Source organism: Zootoca vivipara, chromosome 1 (genome assembly GCF_963506605.1).
Source record: "Zootoca vivipara chromosome 1, rZooViv1.1, whole genome shotgun sequence".
Classification (NCBI taxonomy): domain Eukaryota; kingdom Metazoa; phylum Chordata; class Lepidosauria; order Squamata; family Lacertidae; genus Zootoca; species Zootoca vivipara.
Window position 1 is genome coordinate 7,750,997 of NC_083276.1, and position 24,807 is coordinate 7,775,803.

At 44.7% G+C, this 24,807-nt stretch overlaps 1 protein-coding gene across 3 annotated transcripts in view; it reads right to left on the reverse strand.

Moving 5' to 3' along the window:
- Positions 1-14,188, reverse strand: part of RTN1 (reticulon 1) — a 137,007-nt gene extending 122,819 nt beyond the window's left edge. For 2 of the 3 annotated variants that reach the window (XR_004691867.2, XM_035104128.2), the window contains exon 1: positions 13,797-14,181. Coding sequence is in view for 2 of the 3 variants with exons in the window: in XM_035104128.2 (XP_034960019.2) it covers positions 13,797-13,980 (184 nt within the window). In the remaining variant the exon portion in view is untranslated. Of the gene's footprint in view, positions 1-13,796 lie in introns of all 3 variants that reach the window. The other variant, XM_060271192.1, reaches the window with a different exon arrangement.
- Positions 14,189-24,807: the final 10,619 nt, after the last annotated feature.

Sequence of the window (24,807 nt, forward strand, 5' to 3'; positions counted from 1 at the left end):
ATTTTGGTTGCCCTCTTCTGGACACGTTCCAGCTTGTCAGCATCCTTCTTGAACTGTGGTGCCCAGAACTGGACAAAGTACTCCAGGTGAGGTCTGACCTGGAGTCGGCATCTTGCGAGCATCTTGTCATGCAGCGGTGCGCGCACAGCTTAGATGGGAGCTGCCTCACCAGCACGGCAACATGCTGCAACACCTGACACACCAGAGCTTCATTGCTTCCCGAGCAACAGCCTTGTCACCATGCTGAGAGCCCCACAGAAGAGCTGAGAAGGCTGATCTCATCTGAGCAGAGGTGGCTATGATAGAGAGGCTGCCGTCTGAGGAATATCACCTCCAGAGTTTAACATTGGATGTGCGTGTTGGTCGGTTTCTGTCCCAAGAGGAAGGGCGCCAAAGTTCAAGAAGGGTTGTGCCACAGTTTTTGAGCAGGGACATCAATGTGCTTGGTGCGGCTTTGCCAGAGTGTTCTCGGAAATGAATCCTCCTGGGTCAACTTTTATAGGTCAAAACTGGACTGTGGGGTCAGGGTAGGTATGAAATGGTTCCCTATTCCTGCTGTAAGGAGTTGAACATAAATGAAACTGCGTACACGGCCACAACACAGAGGGCACATTGTGAGTGCTCCCACACTATCTCTCTCTCTCTCTCTCTCTCTCTATATATATATATATATATATATCACAGGATGGCATTCACGCTCTTCCACTCCCTGCTGGGTCAGGCGCCAGGCAAAAACTTGCCTCTATAACTATAATAAAGTTAATAAATATTATAAAGTTAATAAATATATAGAAGAGGGAGAAAAGTTGTTTTCTGCTGCTCCAGAGAAGCAGACATGGAGCAATGGATTCAAACTACAAGAAAGAAGATTCCACCTAAACATTAGGAAGAACTTCCTGACAGTAAGAGCTGTTCGGCAGTGTTCGGCAGTTGAGAGCCAGTGTGGTTTGGTGGTTAAGAGCGGTAGACTGGTAATCTGGGGAACTGGGTTCGCGTCTCCGCTCCTCCACATGCAGCTGCTGGGTGACCTTGAGCTAGTCACACTTCTCTGAAGTCTCTCAGGCCCACCCACCTCACAGAGTGTTTGTTGAGGGGGAGGAAGGGATAGGAGAATGTTAGCCGCTTTGAGACTCCTTCGGGTAGTGATAAAGCGGGATATCAAATCCAAACTCTTCTTCTTCTTCTTAAATCACAAGAAGAGGAGAAAAAGAGATGAAGAAGGGGTCTCTAAGCCTCTCCTATGAACATGGGCTAGAGCCTGAATGGTCTGCTCCTCCCTTTTCCACAGGAAATGTTGCCAGAGATTCCTTTGCTGTTGGGTGGAGATTATTGACGTCATACAGCTGGCAGGTGGAATGAACACAGTTTTTGGCTTGGGTAAGCAGGACCAGCCAAAAACTCCAAGTGCATGTAGGTACATACAATTGAGATTACAAGCATAGAAAACTAAGGAGGTTTTTTCTGTGTTTTTAGAGTATGTGGGAACTTCGAACTGCCGACCTTCTGATCGGCAAACCCTAGGCAGTCGTCCGTGACTGGACCTAACAGTCAGGGGTACCTTCACCTTCACCTTTAAGCAGGAACTTCAGGATTGAATAAAGTCAGGTAGAGTGAATGGTCACTGAATGCCTTGTTTCCATGTAGTCTTCCTCGGTGGCTCAATGCGCATTGAGGATTGAGCTCAGTGCTCATCACTGGGAATATTCTTCGGCAGTGGAATTTGCTGCCAAGGAGTGTGGTGGAGTCTCCTTCTTTGGAGGTCTTTAAGCGGAGGCTTGACAGCCATCTGTCAGGAATGCTTTGATGGTGTTTCCTGCTTGACAGGGGGTTGGACTGGATGGCCCTTGTGGTCTCTTCCAACTCTATGATTCTATGAACTAGGCCTTTAACTACCTGTGTGTGTGGCTCCAATTACTTTGGCCACCTCATGAAAAGAGAAGACTCCCTGGAAAAGACCCTGATGTTGGGAAAGATGGAGGGCACAAGGAGAAGGGGACGACAGAGGACGAGATGGTTGGACAGTGTTCTCGAAGCTACGAACATGAGTTTGACCAAACTGCGGGAGGCAGTGGAAGACAGGAGTGCCTGGCGTGCTCTGGTCCAGGGGGTCACGAAGAGTCGGACACGACTAAACGACAACAAAGTTCTGTTTCTTTTCACCAAACCTTTTAAATAGCTCACATAGTCTGATCCTCTCAGTCTGTAAATATGAGAGGCTTTGAGATTGCTGTGATTCTTGTTTACCTTGTATTTAGGTTGGGTTTCGATTTTATGGCCCGTTCTGCATTTTAATTTGTTGTTTATACCAATTTATTATAAGCTGCTCAGAGGACTTTGCGTCACGAGCTGGCGTACAGATGAAATAAATACATGAATAAAGCAATGCAATATTGCTTATGTATGCCACAGCATACATACATGGGATGCAAACCCGAATGAGCTCCAATGAGCCTATCACCCTTCTGTGTTAGATTTGATTCACCGCCGCTCATCAGACGTCCTCAAGACTTCTCCAATTGCCTTAAAATGTTTTAATGGAGACTTTATGTTATCTTGTTTTGCTTTCTTCCGAGCTTGTAAAACCAAACGGCTCATGGAAATGTAAGATACTAAGAAATAACATCCAGCATTATCTCCCCCCACCCCCTTTCTAGAGCTAACACCCCCATAGAAGTTATTTTCAGTATCTGCTCCAGTAAATAACTCTGCTTGATTTGATCAGGTATATTCACCCAACAGTGCTGTTCCATGTACAGTAATGAACTGGCAGGCATGTGGATAAAACACAGGTTTTGACTCCCTTACCAGCCCATTAGGCATCATACAACATGAAAGGGATAAACCATCGCTTTGCTGTTGTGGTTTAAAATGTAGCACGAATACTTAAAACTCTCCAGATAAGAACACAAAAGGGTCTGCTTAATTTCAGCAGTGCAGACTTGTCTTTCTAGCCTGAGGATAGGAAACCTGCGGTTTTCCTGCAGTTGTTGTCAGACTACATCTCCCATCAGCTCCTGCCATTGCAGCCAGTGATCAGGGATGATGGGAACTGTAGTCCACCAGTGTCTGCCAGGAAGGCCAAAGGTTCCTTGTCCCCCGTTTAGACAACACTCAGCTAGATGGATCCATGGTCTGGCTTCGTGCAGTCAAACCACGGTTCCCAAACGGCTCCGTTTTCGAACGTTTCGGCTCCTGAACGCCGGAAACCCAGAAGTAAATGCTTCAGTTTTCGAACATTTTTTTCGGAAGCTGAATGTCCGATGCGGCTTCCCCTTGAGTGCAGGAAGCTCTTGCAACCAATCAGAAGCTGCGGCTCGGTTGTCGAATGTTTCGGAAGCCAAACGGGCTTCTGGAATGGATTGCGTTCGACTGTGTTTGTATTTGCCTGCCCAAACCGCCTCTTCTGTACAGCTATCCAAGGTTGAAGAGCCTTTTATTTTTACAATGCATCACCCACCCACCCACCCCCTCTGCCATAATCATGGGGGGGGGGTTTCTCTCTGTGCGTTTTGTTTCCTGAGCAAGGTTCCTGCCATTGGTCACTCAGAGTGAATGGAGTCATTAGGTGTTTCCAACATGGCAGGTGCTCGGCGCATTAGACATGACAGGAAAGTTCCCAATAAAAAAGAAAAGAAAAAAGAATGTCACACATTGTTTTTTGCCACTAATTTGACCTCGCTGTCAGGGCAGTGGGAGGTAGGCTATTTCAAAACTGGGGCAGGGCTACTTCCCCCCCCCCCTCAACTAGAACTTTCTGGAACTCAGGTCTGGCCCCTCTCAGTTGGGCGGCATTCTAAGAGAACCACCAAAGGAACACAAGCGAATAGCAGAGAACCTACACAAGCGCCGCTGACAAAAAAAAACACATATACTAAGCAAATTGGAATATCGCCACCCAACCCCTCCCCCACCTACCTCTTTTTCCCTTTTCTTCCCAATGTCTCCACAAATGAAACTGATTTGTAAAAACGTTACGAGAGACATTGCATATATTTTTGTAAATCAAGAGAATCTTTAATAATACAGTGGTACCTCTACTTACGAATAACTCTACTTACGAATGTTTCTACTTACGAACGGAGCTCCGTCTGCCATCTTGGATGCGGTTTAGATAGGATTTTTTCTACTTACGAATTTTTAGATAGGGTTGCTTCAACTTACGAATTTTTTCTCCCAATGCATTCCTATGGGATTCGACTTACAATTTTTTTTGACTTACAAATGTGCGTTCGGAACGCATTAAATTCGTAAGTAGAGGTACCACTGTAATAATAAAAAGCCTGTTGCATGAAGAATCAAAGAACCAGTTCCCAAGGCAGACGATGGAAGCATCTCTCTGCACAATGGGTGCAGAAAGCACCATGCCTAACTACTCCAAAGATAGTGCTTGAGAACAGTTACCGTGCAAATCCAGTTGCGGTACAATCGCCGCAGAGAAGGAATTGCTCCCAGCCTTTGGTTTTATGTGGGGAGGGGTTGCTACTCACGGCAGCAAAGGATGCAGAGGCTGATGTAGGGAGACCACCGGCAAGGCACCTTGCGAAGCTGAATTAACAATTCCCTGTTATCCAGGTCAGCAGGCGCAGTCCCCTTGTCTGCCAAGATTATCTGCCAGGATAATCTTTGCAGTGCCTCTGTGCAGGGTGGGAGGAAAGAGACACTGTGGGGGTCAAAGCACCAGGGTGGATTTGATTTAAATCAAACTGATTTAAATCACGATTTAAATCACTAGTCAGTAAGGCTTGATTTAAATCATAGTTTTCTACATAAAGACTAATTCTTGCTGGTATAACTTTAATATGCAAGTAGATGAAGATTTTTAGAATAACAACTTTTCATATTAGTTTTTTATCCCCAGTTTAATAGGTTAATCGTTCATATTTGGACAACTTTACTGTTGTACTTAGGAAGGAGAAAAATAATCATTACCTTAATACGGTAATAACAATTTCAATAGATTTATTCAACTGAAACAATAACATTACAGCATATGTTATTTGCTTAAACAAACATCCATGTTTGTTAACTAATTTGGCTAAACAAAAACAAAATATATATATTTTAAGAAACTTAGACTGTCAGCCCAGCCTATACATGAAAAACTTAAATACTGTCCACTCCAAACAATCAGAAAAATATTGTTTCTATTCTATTCACTGAACTTCTTGAAGCTTAGCACTGAAGGGGTTGATTCTGTATTCATAGGTTTGTAGAACAATAGGATTAAGGTCTTTTTCTCAACTCTGTTCATGTTATAACATTTTTGCTGTGAAGAGGAGGCATGTGATCTCTGTTGAGTCAAATTCAGTTTTGAGAACTGCAAAAGTAAACCAAGCATCTGTGATAATATCTTGTAGGCAGAGAAACTGCCCAATAATCTTACAAAAACCTCTGGAAGAGCATGACATTGTGAATGGATTAATGGAATTTATTTACCCAAAAAATTAAACATATACAACCTTATTCTACATAATTAAAAAACTAATCTTTATTTCATGATGTAACAACCTTTGGATGGTAATATATTTTCCTCAAAAAGCATTTTATTTAAAAAAAATCTGATTTAAATCAAAAAATCGATTTAAATCAAAAAAATCCGATTTAAATGAAAAAATCCGATTTTTTTATTTTTTTAAAAAAATCATTGATTTTTATCCACCCTGCAAAGCACACACAGGAATAATTGCATCCTCAGCCTGCAGCCGTAGCCATCAAGTTTGGGAGGCAGACCTCCTGAGTAGAGGAATCGGAAGCAAAGGAGGATGGGTTACTTGGACCTTTTAATATTTGCACAGAATCTGAAAAGGTGCATCTTCTTCCCTCCTTTTGCCCTGACATACCGGTATGTCAAGCTGCACCTGCAGAAATGCACCACTGTTAAGTACGCAGAATGCTTTCCCATCCAATTATAATATACGTGGGTGGTTAGTATCTTGATAGATCTGCCCATCATCAATGAAACACTGTGGGGATGGTTTGTTTTTGCGTAAACATGAATGAACACTGTGGTGTCCCCTCTCTCTTTGCACTGACTGCTTTAATGTTATATTCTCCTTTCATAGAAACTGTGGTTTGCCATTACACCTGAAATCAGTAAACTGTGGTTTATGTGAACTATAAAAACTGTGGTTTATGTGAGCCCAACCTACCTCGCAGGGTTGTTGCGAGGATAAACTGGGGAGGAGGAAAACCATGCACAACACCACCTTGAGCTTCTTGGTGGGAAACATGGTAAATAAATGTATTTTTAAAAATAATTAAATGCTTTGAACTGTCCTGAGCTCTACGGAGAAAGGGGGGGGATATACCATTTTAATAAATAATTATCTAGTTCCCTATTGCCAACTCCAACTGGGAGAGGGTCTTTAGGGCTTCAGGCCAGAGGATTTTCCAGCGCTGCCTGGCGATGACGGGGATCGAACCTGGAAATTTCTGCACAGAAAGCCAATGTTCTATGGCGCCTTCCTTTGCCATACTTAATTTTACACAGTTGCAGTTGACACAGCAGCTTGCTATTGAGCCAGGATTAAGGAATCTCCGGAGGGGCTGTGGATAATAACGGTATTGTTGTAAAATGATAAATTAAGCCTTCCTACATGGGCCGGGGGGTGGGGGTGGGGAAGGAACACGAGCTATAGCTTAAGTCCCCATGGAGATTGTCTGCAGCAGTTTGCAGGCCCAGAGAGCATCACTAAGGTGACAGCCCTGGGCTTTCTAATGTCTATGCATGCCAAGTTGGAAGTGCTTACTTCTGAGTAAACAATGCCCTGGGTTGCACGGTTGAGCGCAGCAAAACCTTCTCATAAAGCTGAGGGAGGCAGATGTTTCATGTTGCAACAGGTAATAAATGGTTAGTTATTCAATTAAGCATTTTATTTCTTTTGGGAATAATTTTTATTTGATTTTACAAGTGTAGAATTATAACAAGACAAAATACATCTCCCCATTTAGAGATTTCTATGAATCTCGAGACTTCCCACCCTCCCCTCCATGGCTCCTATTGTCAACCTTTTCAACTGCATACAGGTGAAACTCGGAAAATTTGAATGTTGTCGAAAAGTGCATTTATTTCAGTAGCGCAACTTAAAAGGGGAAACCAATATATGAGATAGATGCATGACATGCAAAGCAAGATATGCCAAGCCTTTCGTTGTTGTTATTGTAATTATTTGTCGTTAGGCGGGTCAATTATAAATGGAATGGGATTAATGAAATGTAATAGCGATCTTTATTTTTTTTTATTGTAACTATTTGTTTTATTACTGTGGAATTTCCAAAAGAAAGCATTTGTAAAAATTAAAGGAAAAATAAAAAATTATAAGTTGCGTTACTGAAATGAATGCACTTTTCGACGATATTCTAATTTTCCGAGTTTCACCTGTATTTTTTCATAATCCATATTATATATCTCTCCATATTGTATTTGTTACTTTACAAGTGTTATTAGAAGCCTGCTAATGGTTTCATCTGCCAACAGTGGTCTCCTAGATAAGTTATTTTTAAAACCCCATTCTTTATTAAAGTTTTTGTCTTCTTGGTTGCTGAGCTTTCCAGTCAATTTTGCCGTTTAAAGCATTGTTGTATTTCTACAGCCAGGAGCGGGACTCGTGGGACTGCCTACGACAGGGGTCAAAATTATGATTTTAGTAATATTATTTATTATGTCTGTAAGCCGCCTTATGGGTGGGAAGTCTCTGAAAGAGAGGCTTAAGATAAAATGCAAAAGAACAATTAAAACCAGAGCACTTAAAACAACGTACAACATCAAACAGCTAAAATTGTTCACTAGACCGGCTTCCGGAACTATTTATTTATTTAACAGGACTTAATATACCGCTCAATAATCAAAATCTCTAAGTGTATACTGTAATATAAAACACTACACTAAAAAGCATAGTGTAAAATACTATGCACATTGTTTTGGGAGCTGGGGGTGGGTCCATGTGCTGTTCCTGCCCCCCAAGGAAGGAGCAATGGGGGACATGCGCACTGGTCGAAAGGCTTGTTCATATTGATCACTAAGAGCAGGGGTCAGCAAACTTTTTCAGCAGGGGGCCGGTCCACTGTCCCTCAGACCCTGTAGGGGGCCGGACTATATTCGGGGGGGGGGAAATAATGAACAAATTCCTATGCCCCACAAAATAACCCAGAGATGCATTTTAAATAAAAGCACACATTCTACTCATGTAAAAACACGCTGATTCCTGGACCGTCCGTGGGCCGGATCGAGAAGGCAATTGGGCCAGATTCGGCCCCCAGGCCTTAGTTTGCCTACCCATGCCTAAGAGAGACCAGAAATTATTTAGGTATGCAACTACGGCTGCAAGGACTTTATTAGCCCAGAAATGGAAGCAACAGGAATTGCCAACAATTGAAGAGCGGCAGACAAAGAGGATGGAATACGCAGAGCTGGCGAAGCTGACTGGGGAAATCCGAAACCAGCGTGATCAAGCTTTCCAGAAAGACTGGGGTAAATTTATACAATATTTGAAGGACAATTGTAAACAATTAACAGCGCTAGCAGGACTGACTTAAGAAGACTTGTAATGATGACAACTCTACCTTTTTACATATTCTTTAAAAGGTGTGATTGAAAATGGTGTAACGTAATCAGGAAGAAAGGGGAACGCGACGAGAAAATAAAAAATCAAAGTAACCCTGAGACCCCGGGGGGGGGGGGGAGTCGACTAGCTCACAGGAGCAAAAACAAAGTGAAAAGGAGGATGTATTTATATATTGTAAAATGAAAACATAATAAAAGATATTATAAAAAATAGAGAGATGACTTTCAAAAAAGAAAGGCTTGTTCATATCATGGGCTGGGTAAAGGGCAGTAAAGTATATTATTATTATCATCATCATTTCACAATGACGGCCACTGAGGTCCAGCTCCAAGGGCCTTCTGGCCGTTCCCTCACTACAAGAAGTGAAGTTACAGGGAACCAGGAAGAGGGCCTTCTCGGTAGTGGTGCCCTCCCTGTGAAATGCCCTCCCATCAGATGTCAAGGAAATAAACAACTACCTGACTTTTAGAAGACATCTGAAGGTAGACCTGTATGGGGAAATTTTTAACGTGTGATGTTTCACTATGTTTTTTACATTTTGCTGGCAGCCGCCCAGAGTAGCTGGACCAACCCAGTCAGATGGGGGGCTTATAAATAAGAAAATTGTTGTTGTTGTTGTTGTTTTGAGGCCAGGAACGTGTCCTTTGCTGCCTGTCATAAAAGTTGCAAAAGTTCTGTTGCTGTTCAGAAACCAAGATGGTTGTGGAAAGCCTTGGATGTGTCAATCCAGAGACACTGGAAGTCCTTACGAATTTACGCCGGGAAATGAATTCCAGGGAACAGCATTAATATTTGTGGCAACATTGTTTTTAACCATCCCTGTATAAAAATAAATAACAGAATCCAGGTCCAGATGGTGTGCTGGGTGGCATGAACACAGAGAACGCGCTCCAGCATCGCTCTTGCTCGTGAATAATCTTCATGAATTTATTCGATCTGCCTCAGACTGCTTCTTATTCATCGCCTTCCCGCCAAACAGAAAACCCTTTCATTATATTATTATTAAGAATAATTTTTGACAAGCTGAACTGCCACTCTCTGAGAAAGGGGCCACGCATCAGACAGAAGCCGTGGTGTTTTGCTATCTGTTTAAATTTGACGGCTGATAGGATGAGATGCCCTCTTAACCATTTTTGCAACGGGCCATACGGATGGAACGGGTGTGAACTCTTTTCGCAGCTCAGATTCTCGACTGAAATATTTAAGTGCCTACGCATTAAATCAAATGTTCCCTCTGGTTTGCGATGCAGTGCCCATCACAGAGCTTAGGATAGGAGTAGAATAAATGTGCAGTGGGGGGGGGAGGGCGAGTCTAACACTGCAGGGCTTGCTGCTCCCCATCCTCATATAAACCCATTTTACTCCTAATGAATTTCGGTATATACACACACTGGCAAAATTGAAACAGTGCATATACCGAACTGCATGTGCTGATTTACGCAAATGTATGCAAATTTAGTATCAGTCACTGGCTTCCTGCAAGGATGCACTGGGAGGTCTGTCAGAATATTTGACAGCATCCTCTATCTGAAAGGCTGTCTGGTTTAAAAGGTACAGAACCCCAGGAAGGGAGAGCCCCAGAGTCCATAAAATGGAATCCCATACATATCTACTCAGAAGTAAGCCCCATTGAATTCAATGGGACTCACTCCCAGGACTGCAGCCTTAAAATGTTCTGCCTCATGACAAGGAAGAGAGCCTGTGTGGTGTAATGGTTAAGAGCAGTAGACTCGTAATCTGGGGAACCGGGTTCGCGTCTCCACTCCTCCACATGCAGCTGCTGGGTGACCTTGGGCTAGTCACACTTCTTTGAAGTCTCTCAGCCTCACTCACCTCACAGAATGTTTGTTGTGGAGGAGGAAGGGAAAGGAGAATGTTAGGCCGCTTCGAGACTCCTTAGGGTAGTGATAAAGCGGGATATCAAATCCAAACTCTTCTTCTTGTGGTGCCTTAAAGACTAACAAATCTATTATAGCACAAGGCCCTAACAAAACATAGAATTGCAGAGTTGGAAAAGAGCACAAGGGTCATCTAGCTCAACCTCCTGCAATAAAGGAATCTTTTGCCCAAAGTGGGACTTGAACCCACAACCCCGAGATCAAGAGTCGCATGCTCTGCTGACGGAACAACCAAGGTGGATAATGGGTGTTACTATTTTGTATCACTAGTTTTTATACTTTGAAAACCACTTAGCAGCCTACATAAATCGATAAATGACGCTGAGTTCAATGGGTCTACTTTTGAATATGACTTAGCTGGATGCAGCCTAATAGCAACGGTGAGATTTTCACAACAAGAGTTCCTTGACCTCTGTAAGCAGCAAACAATCACACAGAACCACATGTATAATAATGATGATATTGCGTGCCCACGGGGACTGCTCTTAGATGCTACAGCGCAGGCATGAAGGAGATCCAGCATCCCAGGGGGTGCCAATTTCAGATGCACCCCCATGCAGGTGCGCCAGGGGGCTTGATCTTTGATGCTAAGCATTTCATGTACACATCACTTTCTACCAATGCTAAATATATCAGCAGAACAGTCAAAATGAAAGCATGCAAAATATACAGGCAGCGCAGTCCATTCTATCTATGTTACACAAAGCAGGTTCTTGTGACAGTCAGCTCCGCCGATTCTCTCTCTCTCTCCCTACCCCCCAGTGAAATAATCTATTTTACTGAGGCTGCCAACTTGAACTGGAAAGCAAGCATCACTGAAGTCTGCGGGGGTTACTTCCCAATAAACATGCTTGGGATCGTGTCTGTACACATACACTGCTTGGGGGTCCAGTCACGCATGTGAGTAAGGGATGCAGAAAATCACTTCATGAACAGTAGACCCAGCCCGTTTTCAAAGCACTGAAAGCTCACAATATGATACTACCGGCTGCATGTGAAACGCTGCACATTTATTTCATGGACTAAAGGAAAGGTAAACACAGGTACTTCCTCCAGCGACAGGAAGCAACAGGAGTGCTCATCTGCATACTTCGAACTGCGGAATCAATAAGAGAGGGGTGGGAGTGGAACAAGGCAACACCCTGAATCTAATGTAGCCCTTGCCGGTTTCAGTGGTACTTAATTTTCAAGCAAATGGGAAAGATGGAGTTTGTTTTTTTCAGATGCAATGATACTGGGTACTGCTGCATTTAGGAAATAACATCCCTTTCCAATGAACAATCAAACCATTATGCTTTTGTCAGCTCTTTTGAACTCTGGTCCAGCCGCATGAAGGAAGCATCAGAAAATCACAAGCCCTGCCTCTTTCTTCTCAGGCTTCCAGATTTAGCCAGCATAAAAGTAAAGGCGTTGCTTTTCTTTCTTTCAAAAAAAAGGGGGGGGGAGGGAGACCTGTGGAGAGGATTCCAAAAGAAAAGTAAAAGAAATCTCTTTCCAGTGCCCCCTTCCCAGCCTTGTTTAACTGCTGATTTCCTGCAATCCATTTAGAAAGTTTGAATGAGGTGGATAAATGCACTCATTTTTAAATCAGGCAATAGATTTTTTTAAAAAAACATAGTAGAAATGAATGGTTGCATTAGAAAAACTACTCTTCTTTGTTCCTGAGAATGTCTGTCCCTTGAGACTGGCTCAGCTTTCTTGCCACAAGGGACTACGCAGCAGATTTCTTGGGAGTGGGGGGTGGGGTGTATTCCCTCTTGAAATTATAACCTTCAGGGAAATCCATCCTTCCCCTTTTGCACTCACACATGCACCGTGTATTCCTCAACATTTGCCTTTCTTTTTCCATGCAAAGCCACTTTTTTACCAGTGAAAAGGTCTGAAAACAAAAACATTTATTAATTCTAAATCCATGGCACACAAAAAAGCAGGTTGGTTTGGCAGCTTGCATTTTGATTCAAAGCCTACACAAAAGGCTGAGCATTTACCTGTGTCAACACAAAGGCATTTGCGGTAGGTTCTATTTCACAACAAAAGAACAGACACAGCAAAGTCAATGTGTGTGGTGGTGGGAACTGTTCAAAAATAATGTGTTGTGCCTGCACCAGACACACACACATACAGCACAGCAAGCTGCAAATAACCCTGGACAGTATCCTGCTCAGAGCAGCTTGTGCAGGAGGGAACCCAGGAGATCAGAGAGGGAGGAGAGCCCAGCCCAGCAACAATGCAGAGGCTCCTGCTACAGACAGCTACGGGTGTCCTGTTGCATAACTGGGACCCATCTTTTCTTCCCATCCACTCCCACTCCCCAACTTGTTCCACACAAGTTTAATACTGCAAGATTGCATAACGGGGACACAGATCTGTTCCTTGGCAGGTGGGAATTAAAACTGGAGCAGGCAACCTCTTCAGTCGCAGGAGATGAAAGGATGGAAAAATCCTTTCTTTCCAAACTCCACCCGCCCCCAAAACTATTATCTCAGAAGCTGAAGCCTCTTCAATTCCACAAGCAGTGTGGGCACACACAGAGAGTCCTGAAAATAACTACTACGGTATCTCCAACCTACCACCACCCAAAAAAAGTGAGTGGGGGATTAGCTTGTTGAAACTGAAAGTACAGGCTGCATGTGCTGTAAAAGCAAACCAATGTTTACTTCATTTCATTAGTTTTCTATCTTGCTCTTCCTCCGAAAGGGGTCCAGCAAAGTAGCAAAAAGAGTACAACTAAAATGAAATGGAAAGACGTTTCAAAAAATTGAGAGCATTGGAAAACATTAAGAGCACTGAAGAGCATTTAAAACCAGATGTGGTGCCACCCCAAGGGAGAGGAGAGTGTCCCAAAGGCCCTCTTCCAAGGAGCCTCTCAGGCAAATTAATCAAGGCTGGACACTGGAATTTATTAGAAAGAGACTAAAGGGCAGATTATGATGCAAGCTGACCCAAAGGTCTGGGCAATGACTTCTGCCCCGCCAGAGGATTTACATACAGTCGGAGGGTGTGTGTATGAAGGATTTGGGGGGGGGAGCAAACAAATGCCACCCATTACATGCTCCCCCATAGCCACGCACGGAAATTCCACAGAACAGGCCAAAGAGCGCATATAATGATGAACCCCCAAAAAGCCTTGTGGAACTTTGGAAGGAAGCCGGGTCCCTTTTCCATCTCCAACGGCCCCTTTCATTTCATTCCAGGGCCTTTATTTCTCACCACCCTGGGAAACGGCCATGACCACCTCCGGGAGGCCAGAGCTGCCGCGAGAGGCGCGCCGCAACGTGGCGAAGGCCCTTTGTGGAGCATCTCCGAGTACCTCGCCTTTTCTTTTTCTCTTTACCTGTGGATGCAGTCGCCATGGAAACGGGCGGGGGTTCCTTGGAGAAGCCGAGCGCCGCCGCTGCTCCTGCGCCTTCGCCATCGCCGCGCCTCGCCGGAGCTCCGGCAGCCGCGCTCTCGTCCTCGGCGCCGTCGCCAACCCAGTGCTCCCCGGAGGAGCTGGGGCGACCCGGCGGCGAAGACATCCCGGCTGGGCTCTCTCCGTGGGTCGGAGGATGGGCGAGGAAAGGAGGCGGCAGCGGCGGCAGGAGGGAGAAGAAAGGGCGGCGTCCGCGGGGAGCCTCTCTCGGGTCGGCTGCTGCTGCTGCTCAGGCTCCGCTTGCGCCTCTTACGCAGGTGCAAATGGCTTGTGGAGCTGGAGTCTGCCAGCCTTTGCGTCACCCTGTGGTTGGCATATCACAGGGCGGCTGGAGGGGGGGGGAGCTGCCTGCCTGCCTGCCTGGCCCCTTTAACTGCTTCCACTCCCTGAGCAATCACCTGCGACGAGTTAAAAGGAGGAAAATGGAGGAACAGGAAGGCAAGGAGGAGGCCGGGAAAAAGGCGCACGCACGCGCGCAAAGGAAAAGGGGGTGCCTTCAGATCCGGGCAGTGATGGCCACCAACTTGGGTGTCCTTAAAAGAGGACTGGGCAAGTTCCATTCCACTCAGGAGGCGGCACCCAGTTTATGGTGAATGTGTGTGCTCTGCCTCCACGGTTGGACCACAGCTGGGGAGAGGTGGTTTCCCGCTCCAATCCTGCTTGCTGGTTTCCCAGTGGGGCATCTGGGAAAACAGGGTGCTGGATTGCTAGATGGGCAGTTGGCCAGATCCAGCAGGCTCTTCTTGGGTGGTTCTTATGCTTGTTTGCTTGGTTGTTCAACAACACTCTCTTGAGGCAATAGTAGCGTGTTAGAGGCGGATTTATTCCATTGTAGGCGGCATGCCCAGGGCAGATTACTGCATTTTCATGACTTTCCCCCAGCTGTTAAGTTCTGTGTTATACTTAAAGGTAAAGGGACCCCTGACCATTAGGTCCAGTCGTGACCGACTCTGGGGTTGCGCGCTCATCTCGCATTATTGGCCGAGGGAGCCGGCTTATAGCTTTCAGGTCATGTGGCCAGCATGACAAAGCCGCTTCTGGCAAACCAGAGCAGCACATGGAAACGCCGTTTACCTTCCCGCTATAGCAGTTCCTATTTATCTACTTGCATTTTGATGTGCTTTCGAACTGCTAGGTTGACAGGAGCTGGGACCAAGCAACGGGAGCTCACCCCGTCACAGGGATTCGAACCACCGACCTTCTGATCAGCAAGCCCTAGGCTCAGTGGTTTAGCCCACAGCGCCACCTGGGTCCCTTTTGTGTTATACTTAAGCAATGTAAAAACCAATTCCGGAACTGTAGTGGAATATAGCACAAGTTTGGCACTCATTTCCATCTTAGTTGTGAATGGATTCATCTGCCCCAGCTGCAACAAAACATGTCTCTCCCGCATCAGTCTCTACAGCCACAGCAGGTGCTGCAACCTCCAACCGTTTGACTTCACCCCCAAAGGCACACTCCTCCATTGTCTCCAGAGACAGACAGATGCCAACATTCATAATGGTCAAACCAGACAGAGCATAGTTTCCAAATAGTCTTTTTAAGAAATGTTTAAAAGGTATGCAGGAACTCCTGCCCCAAAACTGAAAGAAGTGGCCTTATGCTGACCGTTGTTCCACTTAGCTCTCAATATACTGATTAGGTAGCTGTGCAAAATTTTAGACAGGGTCTTTCCCAGCCCTGCCTGGAGGTGTCCGAGATTGAATCTGGGACATTCTGCATGCTAAGCATGTGCTCTGCCAATGTGCTATGGTGTTATTCTGATGCTGGTGTTCTGCATCAACTCACTTTCACTGCTGCTTCTTGGGGGAAGAGCTGTAGAAGGAAGTGGCTCTCTCTGTTGAAGGAAGCTGCTGTTTGTTTGTTTGTTTGTTGTATTTATACCCCACCCCCCAATTTGGCTGGGTTTCCCCAGCCACTCTGGGCGGCTTCCAGCAAAATATAAAACCATAATAAAACGTCAAACATTAAAAACTTCCCAATGCAGGACTGCTGTCAGATGTCTTATAAAAGTTGTGTAGTTCTTAATCTCCTTGACATCTGATGGGAAGATGTTCTACATGGAGGACGCCACTGCTGAGAAGGCCCTCTGCCTGGTTCCCTGTAACTTCACTTCTTGCTGCAAGGGAACATACCCTCCAACATTTCTCAGATGAAAATAGAGACACGTTGAGCCAATTGCAACCTCTCTGCTAAACCTACCTCACAGGATTGTTGTAAAGGAAAAAATGTGTGAGGGAAGGGAATCATGTACAACACCTTCCACAGATAAATGGAATGAAATAAGATTTTAGCTGTAATCTTCCTTGAGTCCCTATCAGGGGGGAAAAGGCAGGATATAATCAGCATGAGAATATAATGGAAACTGTGAGAATGATCAGGAACATACCATACTGCTTAGGACTGCAGTGTAAGGCTGCTCAGTCTTTACCCAGTTACCTGTGAGTAAGCTCCATTGAATACAGCGGGACTTGCTTCTGAGTAGATAGTGTCAGGTTCCTTTTCCAATAAAGGAATCAATACTCCCCGTGAATAAATGGCTGGCTGCTGAAGCATTGCAGTCAAAGAATTTAAAGTGGATTGGTGACCTTTTCCTTCAAAATTGTAGGAAGGGTGCAGAGATTTTATTTTCTGTATAAACAGGACTCAGTTTTTGCACCAACACCCCCCCCCCTCAATATTGTGTACCTGGGGCCACCCCACACACACACACACACACACACTATGCCCCTGAGATTAAGACCTCCTGGTCAGGATATCTAGAGGCTATGGGGTAGGGTGTCGTTTAGTTTTGTTGGAATCAAGACCCAGTTTTGAAGAGGCATTCTTTTTTTGCTATTTATAAAGATTATATCTTTGTATTTTTATTATAAGACCTTGTTTTGACTTGTAATGTTTATTATACATTTACTGAGGTGTTTTCATTCATTTATTGTTCATTTACATTTTGTTATATTTTTGAAAGACTTAGAGCAAATAGTGTCATTTTGCTGAGCACGTTGAACATGGTTTAAGATGTGAACACAGCATGCAGATGAAATGATGGTGGTGATTTGCTTTTGAAGCAATGCAGATGGAGGGAGACTTCTTGATGCAAAGAGCAGAAGGGAGTGGGGAGGGGTTGGTTGGTGGAAAAGCAATCTGGGCAGCAGCTTATGAAATTTTCCTTTTTAAAAAAATCAATTCATGTTTGTTCAGATGAGGGAATTGTTCTCCAGAAAAACAACAACATTGTTGCCTGGATTTTTGCTTTGGCTGCCAAGCCCATTGCACACTTGTCTGGTCATTTTGGCTACTGTTCCCTTTATGTAGAATTCACATTTCAAAAAACAAAAAGGATGCGAATTGGACCTAGATATGAGATTGTCCGGATACTTCTCCCACTCACAGAACTGGTAGCAAAACCAACATTCTGGCAGTACAATATGGTTTGGCGTCTCAGCCAGGCAAAACAAACGGCAACAAATAATTAAGCCATTTATACCAATCATCCTGATCTCACATCCTGTCGTTTGGGATTAGACTGCATATCCTACTGCAAGGGGATGAATGTCCCAGACTGGAGATCATTTATTTAATAAGAGTTTGGCATTGTGCTATGTTAGCTCCTTCTCAAGTTATGCTAAGAGAATGGGCGTGGCTGTTTCTATTGCTTCCTGTGAGGTAGGTCATCAAATAGCTGCTTCAAAGTCACATTGCCCTGTTCTAAAGCAGTCATCTAAGTTGTCCGGATGGCAGAGGAGACCAAGGCTGCTCCAAATTCCTGAGAGGCACAGCAGGATAGGTATAACTGCAATCCTTGCATCACCAACATGGTACTTGTGGGCTCAAGGGGAACCTTGAGAACATCTCCTGGCACATGCAAAGCCTCTGAGCCCACCTCTAGGCTTGCTTGCACCATTTGTCAAGGGGTGCTGAGGTTGGTTAAATTTTTTCGCTTCCTTGAAGAGGAGAAGGAGGAAGTTGCGAGAGTGGCACTCTGTCCCAGCTCTGTGTGTTTCTCAAAGCTCAGACTGGTACCTGAGAAGCTGCATAGAAAGTGAGTGACCAAGGACTCAGCTAAAGGTAAAGGTAAAGGGACCCCTGACCATTAGGTCCAGTCGTGACCGACTCTGGGGTTGCGCGCTCATCTCGCATTATTGGCCGAGGGAGACGGCATATAGCTTCCAGGTCATGTGGCCAGCATGACAAAGCCGCTTCTGGCAAACCAGAGCAGCACATGGAAACGCCGTTTACCTTCCCGCTGTAGCGGTTCCTATTTATCTACTTGCATTTTGACGTGCTTTCGAACTGCTAGGTTGGCAGGAAGGACTCAGCTATACAACTGCAAATAAGATGCTTTAAATATGATGTGAAGTGCAATATACAAACGGGACACTAGGTGGTGACAGTGAGCTATGCCAAATTCAATGTATTTTTCAAAACGTTTTTTAAAAAAGCATTTCCACAGCATTTTTTTAATATGTGTGTCGATTCCACCCAAGAGGGCAGAAAGGGAAAGGGAGCTAGGAGGGAATCTGGGAGAATCATAGAAGGGACCCTCAAGGGTCATCTAGTCCAGCCCCCTGCAATGCAGGAATCTCAGTGAAAGCATCCAGGCCAGATGGACACCCAACCTCTGCTTTAAAATCTCCAATGAAGGAGAGTCCACAACCTCACTAGTGTGTCCATTCCACTATCAAACAGTTCTTACTGTCAGAAAGTTCTTCCTGAAGCTTAGTCAGAGTTTCCTTTTCTTGTAACTTGAAGCCATTGGTTCGAATCCTAACCTCCAGAGCACGAGAAGACAACCAGGTGTCTGGTAGCTACTGGTGGCCTTATTTTCATGAATTTGACTTATCTTTTAAAGCCATGAAAGTTTTTGGCCATCACCTCTTTGCTAGGCAAGTCTCCTCTAGGATGCCTAATTAGCTGATCAGATATCCTGGAAGTGATCAAAGTCTCCAAAGAAGGAGACTCCACCACACTCATTGGCGGCAAATTCCACTGTCGAACAGCTCTTACTGCCAGGAAGTTCTTAATGTTTAGGTGGAATCTTCTTTCTTGTAGTTTGAATCCATTGCTCCGTGTCCGCTTCTCTGGAGCAGCAGAAAACAATCTCCCTCCTCCATATGACATCGTTTCATATATTTGAACATGGCTATCATATCACCCCTTAACCTTCTCTTCTCCAGGCTAAACATACCCAGCTCCCTAAGCCGTTCCTCATAAGGCATTGTTTCCAGGCCTTTGACCATTTTGGTTGCCCTCCTCTGGACACGTTCCAGTTTGTCAGTATCCTTCTTGAACTGTGGTGACCAGAACTGGACACAGTACTCCAGGTGAGGTCTGACCAGAGCAGAATACAGTGGTACTATTACTTCCCTTGATCTAGATGCTATACTCCTATTGATGCAGCCCAGAATTGCATTGGCTTTTTTAGCTGCTGCATCACACTGCTGACTCATGTCAAGTTTGTGGTCTACCAAGACATCCTAGATCCTTTTCACATGTACTGCTCTCAAGCCAGGTGTCTCCCATAGAACACATAGAACATCCATGTACAGAGTCAACACACCTTTGGATATTAGATGTTGCAAATAAATGACGGGAATGCCTAGGCTGGCGCTGGAAACAGAATATTTATGAGGAACCACAACATTTGTTTTGAATTACTTAAGGCAGGGCTGGGGAACTTGTGGCCCTCCAGATATTGCTGAACTACAACTCCCATCATCCCTGACTATCAGCCATGCTTGGCGGGGCTATTGGGAGATGGGGTTCAACAACAACATCTGGAGAGCATCAGATTCCCTGCGGTGTAACTCGCGTGATAAATCAGAGGGGTACAGAAGTGTCTGGATAAATTTTCCCAGCCCGGCTGTTTCAATATGTCGCTTTGGGCAAGTTTTTCATTCCAGCTCCTGAACTTCCTATTCCATCTGCCTTCTCCCCCCACTATGTACCGGTTTTGTAGCCCAGCCAAAAAGCAATCAATTCTGCAGACCACTCTGCAACCATCTCGCGGCAACCTTTTACCGTAAACGTTGTTAGTGGATGATAGCAGGAAGAAAGCCTCTCCGAGGAGGCCTGGTTATAGCTGGATCTTTCTTCCCTGCACAGACAAGTCGATTAAGATCCTGTTTCATCTGAGAAACCTGAGTGCAGAGTCCCACGCCAGACGGCCTCTTCTTGTTGTTTCATCTTCAAAAGAGATCGAGACCTGCCAAAGGGAACTCTGAACAGGGAAGAAATAAGAAGGCCCAAATAGTTTGCAAGCGGTGCATTTTTAAGGGAAGCTGCCCTGGCCTCATTACCTTGACCCTTTTAATTTGTTTAATCAATGCATAGACAATTAAAAAAAAACAATTCAAACTCTGTTCACAAAGTAAACCTTTTTGCGGCCAGTGCACTGTCTCACAGGACCTGAATATCTATGTCAAGAAGCAGGAGAGTTTGCAGTTTGTTCCTGTGGTCAGCTGTGCAGGGCAAAAAAAAAAAAAGAGTGCATGGTAACTTCCGGTCTGCGTCCAGCGCTGATTGGCGAGGAATCCTCGAGCTCTGAGGTTCCTGGCACTGTGAGGGAGGGGGGAGCCGCGAGAGCACCACTGACTCCCAATAAAAAAACCCAGACTGAGCTTTCTGGGGACGTGACAGCTCGGCTGTGCCCTAAGGTGACTCCTGGTTTTTGTTTTTGTGATTGAAATGTTTGAAAATCAATTTCAAAAAAATGGGGGGGGGAGAGTGCATGGATCACTGAACTGGGTTATTGCAATGCACTCTGCATGGGGCTGCCCTTGAAGACGACCCAGAAACTTCAACTGGTTCAAAATGCAGTGGTCATTTGGGATCAACCTAAGTCTTGTTTTGAAACAGCTGCACTGGTAGCATCCCTGAAATGGAGACCTAAAGTAAAAGAAGTGTGCATGCACACAAAAGCTCATACCAATAACTAACTTAGTTGGTCTCTACGGTGCTACTGGAAGGAATTTTTTTATTTTGTTTCGACTACGGCAGACCAACACGGCTACCTACCTGTAACTAAATTACAGCGATGAGCTTGCTTCTTCACAGGACTAATGCAGAGTGGAACTTAATGGATGTGTCATCTCCCATTGATGGAAGTGGGCATTAATAATGCTTGCAGGGCTTACCTCCCTCTTTTCTCTCATTTAAAATGGTCTTACTGCTGTTTTCTTCTGACAGTGTGCCACTGTGTTTCTGAGCCCCTATATAACACTGAACTGTGTTTTAAATTTGTATGCTCTTAACCAGCAGGCCAAAGAAGCAAAATCAGTGGCTGATTTGCGCCTTGATTTATTCTAGGAGCCCCCTAAAATCTGAGCAATCTTTTCAGTTAGGGCTAATCTGTTACGGCACTGTTCCCCAAAGTGTGGTGCATGTGCCCCCAGGATACATGAAAGGGTTTCAAAGGACATATAGCAGAATTTATGTATTTTACTTTATCATAGATTTTTTTAGCTGCAGAAAACAATTCTGATATAAAATAGTACAGTATTAATAAAACTAACCCCAAATTATCTTTGAATCATAGAATTGTAGCCCCATTTGGACTTTTTGTGTAAAAAGGGAAACGAATTAATCTATTTGGGAAAATATTGCCTTAAAAAATGTAGAAAAGTTGGGTGTCATTTTAGAGCAGGCATCCCCAAACTTTGGCCATCCAGATGTTTTGGACTACAATTCCCATATTCCCCGACCACTGGTCCTGTTTGCTAGGGATCATGGGAGTTGTAGGCCAAAACATCTGGAGGGCCGCAGTTTGGGGATGCCTGTTCTAGAGTGAATATTTTGAATAATTTCTTTTATGCAGCCGACAGATGGAAAAATCAGAAATCCCTTTTATTTTCTTATTTTCTTCTATTTGTTTCCTTTTCTCTTAGCGTTTTCTTTTCTGTTTCATTCTCAGCTTTTATTAAGATCATTCTCTTTTATCATATGGTATTATGAAAATGTTTTAATAAAATTTTGTTTGAAATAAATTTTAAAAGAATTGTCGCATTGGAAAGGAGCCCAAGGGTCATCTAGTCCAACCCCTTGTAACAGGGTAAGCCTAAACTGTATGGAACATGTTGATTCCCACCATTGTCTCATTCATCTGCACCAACCTTTGCCAACCTGGTGCCCTCCACTTATTTTGGACCTCAACTCCCATCAGCCCCAGGCCAGCACAATGCTAGCACAGTGACACCCCAGCAATGATGAGATGCAAAGTGGACAGGCCCCCTGCTTTAACAGCTGCATAGGAGGGGGAATATTGGCAGGTGTAGCTTCTCATATAGGGGTGAGGATTTGCTTCTGCCCGGGGACAACATCACCACCTGGAATCCTGGGCAACTCTGAGGATCTCATTGTCCTTGTAGGGTTCGCTGCAAATGCCTGCTTTGGCTGCCCTCACCTCGCCTTAAAAGCTTGTCTTCTTTCCCTCGCTCAGCACTAAGTGGCTGGATCTTTTAATTGCCCACAATGCTCTTGATCTAGCAGTGGTGCCAACTTGAGTAAATATTGCCCGGGGGGGGGGCAGCAAGTAAGCACAACTGATCACATGACACGGTGCATGCACACTATTTGAATGGCAATGCCCATCAACTTTGGGGGGCGGCGGTCCCCTCAAATATCCTATTGGGGGGGCAAAGGGACCTCGCCCCCTGGGGAGTTGGCCCAGACCCTAGGGCAAAGTTGGCACCTATGTGATCTAGCCCCATTCTGGGGCCCTGTGTGACACAAAAAAAGATATTATTAATTATTATAATATAATAATAGTGTGGAGCAGTGGGATAATAAAGTGGAACATTGGAATTATAAGAATACTGTATAATAACAGAGTGGAATGGTCTGCCCTGGGATTGTGGACTCTCCTTCCTTGGAGGCTTTTAAGCAGAAGTTGAATGGCCATCTGTCATGGCTGTGTTAGCTGAGATTCCCACATTGCAGGGGGTTGGACTAGATGGCCCTTGAGGTCCCTTCCAACCCTATGATTCTATGGCTGGGAGCACATGAGCAGTGCATGCTAAGGCAAAGCATTTATTGTGCACTTCTAATTTAGTACGAGCACAATAAAGGATTTACTGATAAGGGATAGAGGAACTTGCAAGGCAAATCACGAAAATGGACAGGAGATGCAATGTGTGAATAACAGTGACATCTGGCGATGTGTAAAAGTACTGCTGGGCAATGTGCAGCTTAGCTTCGCTTCTCACATCTGAAGGGAGGAAGAGCTCCTGGTGAGCATGTCCTTTTGCCTGAGCAGCCTTCCCCAAGCTGGTGCCCTTCAGATATTTTGGAAAGCAACTCCCACCAGCCCCAAAACCATGCACACTTACTCAGAGTAAACCCTATGGACTTAAGCAGGGCATGCTCACACCTAAGTGACCAGAACTTGCCTTGGTAAGGATATTGTAGAGTTGGAAAAGATTCAGGAAAGGGCAACCAAAATCGATGAGGAAAGGTCGCAGCGGTTGGGACCTTTTAATTGGGGGGGGGGGAGAGATGTATAAAAGGGAACATGACAGAGGTGTGTAAGATGGTGCATGGTGTGAATAAAGTGGGTAGAGAGACGTTTTTATTCATAATACAGTGGTACTTGACTCTCAAACTTAATCCGTTCTGGAAGTCCATTCCAAAACCAAGGTGTTCCAAAACCAAGGCGCGCTTTCCCATAGAAATTAATGCAACATGGATTAATCCGTTCCAGACTTTTAAAAACATCCCCATGAATTTAACATGAATTTTACTATCTAACGAGACCACTGCTCCATAAAATGAAAACAATAAACGATGTACTGCAGTCACACAATCAATCAGTAGCTGATCAGTAGCTGAACTGGGTTCCACAGAGTCACAAAAACAAAACAAAAAGCCGCAAAAACAGAAACGCAAAATAAATAGCAAAAACAGACAGACCTCAGCATAACATTAAAAACGGAAGTGTGGCACTCAAATCGGAAGCATAACACTCAAAATGGAGCACGTTTGGCTTCCGAAAAAAGTCCGCAAACCTTAACACTTACTTCTGGGTTTGCAGTGTTTGGGTTCCAAGTTGTTTGAGTACCAAGGCGTTTGAGAACCAAGGTACCACTGTACTACAATTCAGGGTCATCCCATGAAGCAGGATGTTGCGAGATTCAGGACAGAATTAATTATGTGCTGTGTGTAGAAGTATTTTAACAATGGAATTTGCTCCCATGGCAGGCGGTGATGAGCACCAACTTTGACACCTGTAAAAGAGAATAACACAAATTCATGGAGGAGAATAAGGCTATCAGTGACTGTCAGAGGCAGTATGGAAGGTGCAAGGCTGGCAAAGGCCACCACTGCTGGCTTCTGTTCTCATCACTTTGTCCTCTTTGTAAACCACTTTGAGTTTTGTGGTTTATTCTTAACAACCAATTTTATGCAACAAAAATAAAATGGAAAAAAATTGCCAGAGGCTGCCTGAGATTTTATTGATTTATGCAGTTTTAATTATATTAATGCTTGCTTGTTTTTTGTTTTTATGGCTGTTTTTAGCGAGTCTTGCTTTTGCCTGGAAGCCGCCTTGAGTCCCGTCGGCTCAAAGACGGTGTATAAACAAATATATTAATAATAATAATAATAATAATTTTACCTCTGGGAGCAAAAACAAAACAAACGCCTCAAACAAACCCCATTGCAACCTGCCTGCATTTCCCTTCTAATGAACCTGCTCCAGACCTTCAAACCCACTTGCCCGGAACACCTGTCCCATAGGATTCAGGTAAGACCGCGCCCTTTCGGACGAGAGCGGCAAGGGAGGTTGAATGGAAGCTCCTCCCCGCCGCTCCATTCATTCCTTCCAGTCTGTGCGTGGAACCCTGTGACGCCACACACGCCCCTGCCTCCCCGTCGACGCTGATTGGCTGCTGCTAGGCAGCGGGCGGGGAGAGAGGAGGAGTGTTGCCTAGGCGACGGCAGG